The sequence below is a fragment of the Equus asinus genome, chromosome 12, assembly GCF_041296235.1.
Source record: "Equus asinus isolate D_3611 breed Donkey chromosome 12, EquAss-T2T_v2, whole genome shotgun sequence".
NCBI lineage: Eukaryota > Metazoa > Chordata > Mammalia > Perissodactyla > Equidae > Equus > Equus asinus.
The window spans coordinates 85583338-85589337 of NC_091801.1; the positions used below are offsets into that span (position 1 = coordinate 85583338).

A 6000-nucleotide genomic window follows, 5' to 3' on the forward strand; every position below is an offset into this window, starting at 1 on the left:
CACGGCTGCCTCTTGACGAGCCTAGGCTGGTACAGGAATGGCCTCTGGAGGCCAAGGACACATCATCTGAGGGCTGGGCTGGTGTCCGGCCCACTGTCCCCTTGCCCAGCCAGCTTCTTACCCACCAGGCTGCATGTCCCCCTGCAGCTCCCGGGGAGCCTCCTGGGACCACAGGCAGGGAGGGTGTGGGTGTGCCTGGAGCCCCTTCCACATGGGTAGCCATGGGACCGCACCCACAGACGCGTCCGGGCAAGGGTCAAAGGCCTCAGGCCTCATCAGCAAGGCCCAGACAAGCCCTTGCCCCTTGCCCAACCCTGCAGGCTGCCCCTTTGAGCCCTGGGCTCCAGCTGCTTCCAACCAAGGCTGCTGGCCCCACCCCAACAAGGTGACAGCAGGTACCAGGCCCCAGAAGCAAGGGCCTCAGTCAGGCCACAGGGTGAGGTGGAGGCAGGGGCTCCTTCTAATCACCTTGCTGAGGGGTGCCTAGGACCAAGGCTGAGGGAGAGGGGCCGGGGGCCTCTAGAGCCGTGGCCTGGGGCTGACAGGCTGAGCCCAAGAGCCATCTTCCGACCCCTGCTCCCCCCCAGGCCAGGCCTGCCAGGGGGCACCACGCCCACAAGGGCCATTCGGGAATAGCAGAGGTAACTTTTCTTGGACCCCCAAGACCACTCACACACGATGCCTGGGAGGCCCTGTGCCCACAGAGCACCCCATCCACAGCCCCACGGCCTACTAGCCCAGGGCCAGCCACCCAGCCTGTCCACTCCTCCCTGTTCTCCCACACTCGCCCAGCAAAGCCACTGGGGAGACCCCTGTGCCCCTTAGGGACAGCTCACAGCACAAAGGCCTCTCACACTACCCTCTGCAGGCCTCTCCTGGAATTCAACCAGGACAAGCATCGAATGTGTAGCCCACAGGAGCCCTGATATGTGGCCACTGCAAGGACTGCCACCACAACTCTCTCTCCACCAGCCCAGTGTCCCACACACCCAGCCACACAAGCTCTGGCCCCCCCTCCCTCAGCGGGCAGAGCCTATGCCCAGGCAAAGGCCAGCCTCAGGCTGAACCCCACCTGGCTGTAGGGACACCTAATCCCAGATACCATCCTACTCACCAGCATCACCACACACCAATTCAAGATGCCACGGTAGTTGCTAAAGCCACTGTCAGAGCTGAACAAAGAATCCTGGAGGTGGTGGCACCTGGCAGAACAGGAGACAGGCACCCTCATGAGCAGGCACCAGACCAGGGCTAGCCCCACCCCAGCCCCTGGGCAGTAAGAATCTTGGGCAGGGCCAAAAAGAGGCCCTGTCCAGGGGCAAGCCAGGGCCCTGGCAGATACCCAATGATGCAGCCAAGCCCAGCTCCTCAGGAGCCAGCCTCACAGCCCAGGGCCCAGGGCAAGCCCCAGCCCCTTACTCTGAGCAACTCTTGTCCACCTTGGCCCAGTAGCTGAGACCCACATCCCATCCCAACCCTCTCTTCCACCCATATATCCTACTCCCCATTTACAATTGAAGATGGACCAGGCAGGGCCAAACTCTCAAGACCATCCAGAGACCGGCCCCTCCAGACAGTGGGTGGGGGAAGGCCACAGACAGGAGCAAGCAAAGCTGGCCCTGCCCAGGCCAGAGCTATGTGGGGCTGGAGCACCCCAGGCCAGGAGCCTGGCCTCACTCCCAGAGGCCTCTGGCTGCTACCACACATAGCCAGAGGCCTGCAGCAGTAATGGCCTCACAGGAAGAGTCCACTCCAGGGCGCACTCAGAAGTGCTGGATAGAAGTGGGGTCGGGGGCTAATCTGCCTTGCTCAGTTGGACCATCCCACCATTCAGCAAGCTAGGGGTCCTCCACCTCAAACCACGTCCTCTTTACAGTTGGCCCACAAAGGTCCGAGTGGGCACAGGGTCCCAGGCCAAGGGCCAGCTGAGCACACAACCTGACATGCACCTTCCTGGGGCAGGACTCTGGACCTCAGGTGTTTGTGTGGCCTCCAACTGTTTTTGAGAAATGACAGCTTGTCCCCATTCAACCACAGGGTAAGTACTGTGTTCCTGCCTGGGCAGAAGGGGCCCAGAGGAGCCCAGTCAGGGGCTGGGTGCTTGACGGCAGGAAGGTCTCCAGCAGAAGCAGGCAGAGACACCTTTGGTGCTTACCCATGAGAGCTCCCACCCAGTGCTGGGGAGGAGGACAAGCAAGCAGACCCTCGTGTCCCTGCCTGATCCTCAGGGTAACACAAAGGTGGAGGAGTGGCCACAGCATGACTGGGGCAAGGCCCAGACCCGGCCCTGACTCACTCGCAGGCTACAGCCCCACCTCAGGAAGCGCTACACAGCACTGAGCAAGGCCTCTAGTTTTGTAAGAGAGGAGGCCAGGGTCTCCCCTAACCTCCCGCTGATACACATCTCTGCCTCTCAAGGCACCTGGGCAGGGAAAGTAGGGCCAGGGGCACACAGCAGGGGCACCACAGCACAGATGCCCTCTTAGGGCTGGCCCTGCCTCAGAGGCAAGCATGGCTACCGTTGGGGTCAGCACTCAGACGGCTCCAACCAGGAGGTAAGGGATCAGGGAGGCCAATATGTTGCTCAGCACTCTAGCCAGGGCACTGCCGACAGGTCTGACCTCTGTCTGCCTAGACCAAGGCATGCTCCACACCTGGCCCACCCACTTCTCCCTGGCTTCCTTGTGTCCACCTTCCAGGTCTGTCCTAGGCCTTGCAGTGAGGCTGTGATCTCCTCCCAAGGCCTTCTCCCTGAGTCTCCGCACCTGCCTTTCTGCAAGGCAAGCAGGGGTCCAAGCCCCAACTCCCCAGAGAGGACAGTCTCTGGGCTGTCTGCTGGACTGGCCTCCCTGACCCCCTTCCCAAAGCCCATTTGCTTTCACTGGTACCATCCCAAAGCTGCCTCGTACCACAAGCTGCCAACCGTTGTCTGAACTTGTGACGTCCCGTTCAGCATACCCAGAGGACTGTTTCATAACAGTGTGACCCCTGCCCCCTTTGGGCCACCAAGAAGACCATGCTGGCTTTATTTGTGGCAATCTCTAAGATGAAAACAGGGGTGAGGAAAGGGTGTCCTTTTCCAAATCTAACAGCAAATGACGTTATAAAAGCTAGCTCAGCTCCCTGCTGTCAGGCTTCCAAAGCCTTCCCCAACCCACCCACACCCACTCCTCACATTCCTCTCCACAGGGCTCCTGACCACCCCCAACCCCAGACAGCCCCCTTCCCCCACAGGTCAGAGGCCCTAACTCAGGGGAGGAGGCTCACCATCCACCGCAAAGGTCCAGCCTTGCCAGTGCAGTCAGTGGCAGTGGACCACAGGGCAGAGGAAAGCGGCTGGCATGGGAGACAAGATCTGGTCACCATGCCCACAGCTGTGTCACCCTCTCCCTTACTGCAGGGGCCGCTCATGCTCTGTGCCCTCCAGAGGTCCCATACCAGCTCCCCAGGCCCACCCAGCTCGCAGGGCCATTCTAACTCATCCCATGTATCATATCAACCATCACATCAGCACTTGGAGGAGGGCACAGGGGGAAACTGAGCTCACCAGGGTTCGAAGCTTGCTCAGAAGCCCAGACCCCAAGTGTGGGCCACACCTGAGGACCAAGTGGTCCAGCTCCAGGGCCAAGCAGACCAAGGAGGGAGCAGAGTGTCAGCTCGCCTCCCAGCTGCCAACTCCTCTGCACACCTAGCCTCTGGGCTGAGCCCTGGGGGACAAGGTGGTTGGGTAAGCTCCCCACATCCTCAGACCTTGCTGGAGAAGAAGAGACACAGGACACCCCAGGGACAAACACCCTGGGAGAGCCCCACAACGAGAAGGCCCTGCCTGGAGTGCCCGTGAGCCAAGAGCTGGAGGGTGCCCAAGCATCCTGGAGGGAGCGTGTGGAGCACCTGGAAGAAGTAAACCACAAGGCAGAAGAGAAAGGGGGTGCTCTCTCCTTCCTGTCCCACAGCTCCACCTTGCTAGGGCCAGAAGAAATGAGCTCACACCCAGAGCCTGACCAACCTGCCCAGGCAGGCCAAGGCGAGCAGGAAGTATAGAAAAGAGAGGCGAGAGGAAGGGGGAGGAAAGGCCATAAGCAGGGGGGAGGGGAAGTAGGGGGGTGACAAGTAGGGAGCAGCCCCAGGGGACCCCGAACTCTATGGAATCTAGGTTTGAGGGCCAAGCACAGACAACTCACATGTCCTAGAGACCAAGAGGGGACAGTGATGTCCGGGTCCCCCGCCCCCCAGCCCTGGGCAGGCCCATCCCTGCCATCTACTGCTCCTCTTCCCAGGTGTCCAGACCTCGAGAGTGGGCAGACAGGGCTCCCACTCACTCGGCCCAACTAGCAGGAGCACAGGAGAGGCTTCTGGCCACCTGGCCCACGTAGAGCAGGAAAGTAACTGTCCATCCCAGTGTGGCAGCTTGGCCCAAAGCTGGCACTCCCCATCTCACACAAATGACCCCGGTTCCCACTCCCTTGAGGGGGAGATGATGCTAGACATGCCCTTGCCTCCTGGAGAGGGTATCTTGCGGAGGGAGTTAGCAGAACACTCTAGGACCCTCCTGTCCTTGCAGCCTCTCTCAGCATCACCCAGGCCCACAGGAAACAAGCACCCTTCTCAGTGGAACCATTCTCCTTCCCCATGGCACCTGCACCAACTCCTTTGCCATCTCCAAACTCCGCGCCTGACCTTTACTCGGTGCTGAGATTACCTTATCTCCCAGGTGGACTGTGAGCACCCCAAGGGCAGAGACAGTACCTGCAGTACCTGTACGCCAGCTGCCCTGACCCACCCCCTCCCACAGTGCTGGGTGAAGAAAGCCTCAGTTTTTGTTTACTGAGAGAGCAAGTCCTTGCCAACCAACTGACCAACTGCCCACTTCCCTGTCGATAACCTTTAGCTCGGAAGCTGCTCCCAAAGCCAGAGTCCTCGAGAGCCTCTGGGCCAGGGTGAAAATCAGAAGGGGATGGGGGTGCAGGAGGGTGGCAAAGACATTGCTTGGAGCCAGCTTGGAGGAGGGAGCCAACGCCCAGAGGGGCCATGTCCTCTCCATCAGCCACAGCTTGCTCCCCACCCCCTTCCTGTCAGTCCTTCACTAAGGGGGGCACTCACCTGTGGGTGTGCCCACTTCAAACCCCTCTCCTGTTCCCCAACCAGGGTGCGAGAGTTTCAATACAGCATCCAATTCTTCTACAGCAGGCATTTGTTAAGCAGGGCCCCAGGCCAACCTCCCAATCCCATCCATCTCTTTCCAGACAGGAGACACTTGCGCATGGCAGGAGCCAGTCGCCTAGGGGCCAGGCCCTTGGCTCACCCAGGGAAAGAGCCTGGAGACCCACCAGACGACCTGCGGGGGGTGGGGGATCTGGAAGCTAGGCTGCGGCCGGCCCCCCTCTGAGCCCCAACCTGGGTGACCTTGGCAGCCTACCCTCCACCCCTAAGCCTGTTTCCCCGCGGGGACCCAGGGGACACATCTGTCCACGCGAGGTCCTGGGGCCAGGCTCTCGAACCCGGAGCCCGCGCTGCTGCGGCCACGGCTGAAGGACCGGGGAGGGTTGCGGGGACCGGCGTCAGGGGTCAGAGGTTAGGAGTGAGGCGCACCGCTACCTCAGATCCCAGTGGCCGCTGCCCACGTCGTCGTCTCCGTCCTTGTCCTTGTCCGGGGCCGGCGCGTCTCCCCCGGCGCCCATGTCTCTCACCTCCTCTTCCGCAGCCACTGGCCCGCCGCTGCCCTGGCTCAAGGCCCGCGACCCCGTCCTCCGGCGCCGGGAGCCGCCCGCCCCGCCGCGGTCGCCCATGGCCTCAGCCTGCACCCTGCTGCGGCCGAGTCGTGGCCCGCCGGGCTCGTAGCGCCTGAGGCCCGCGGCCCCGCCTCCGGACCCTGGGCCAACGACCGCCACCGCCCCCTGCCGGCCGCCGTAGTCCGCGCGCCTGCCAGTTCCGCCCGGAGCTCCCTCCTGCGTCACTCTGGGAGTCGGTAAGCGGCCAGCGGCCACAGCGCGCGTCCATTTG

At 62.0% G+C, this 6000-nt stretch overlaps 1 protein-coding gene across 3 annotated transcripts in view; it reads right to left on the minus strand.

Moving 5' to 3' along the window:
* The window catches only part of DGAT1 (diacylglycerol O-acyltransferase 1), an 11715-nt gene extending 5715 nt beyond the window's left edge, over positions 1-6000 (minus strand). The window contains exons 1-2 of one of the 3 annotated variants that reach the window (XM_014858168.3): positions 5596-6000; positions 1115-1202 (exon numbers count right to left, since the gene is read on the minus strand). In XM_014858168.3, the coding sequence (XP_014713654.1) occupies positions 1115-1202; positions 5596-5786 (279 nt within the window). In that variant the 5' untranslated portion in view covers positions 5787-6000. Of the gene's footprint in view, positions 1-1114; positions 1203-5100; positions 5535-5595 lie in introns of those variants that run through there. The other 2 variants (XM_070481885.1, XM_014858170.3) reach the window with 2 other exon arrangements.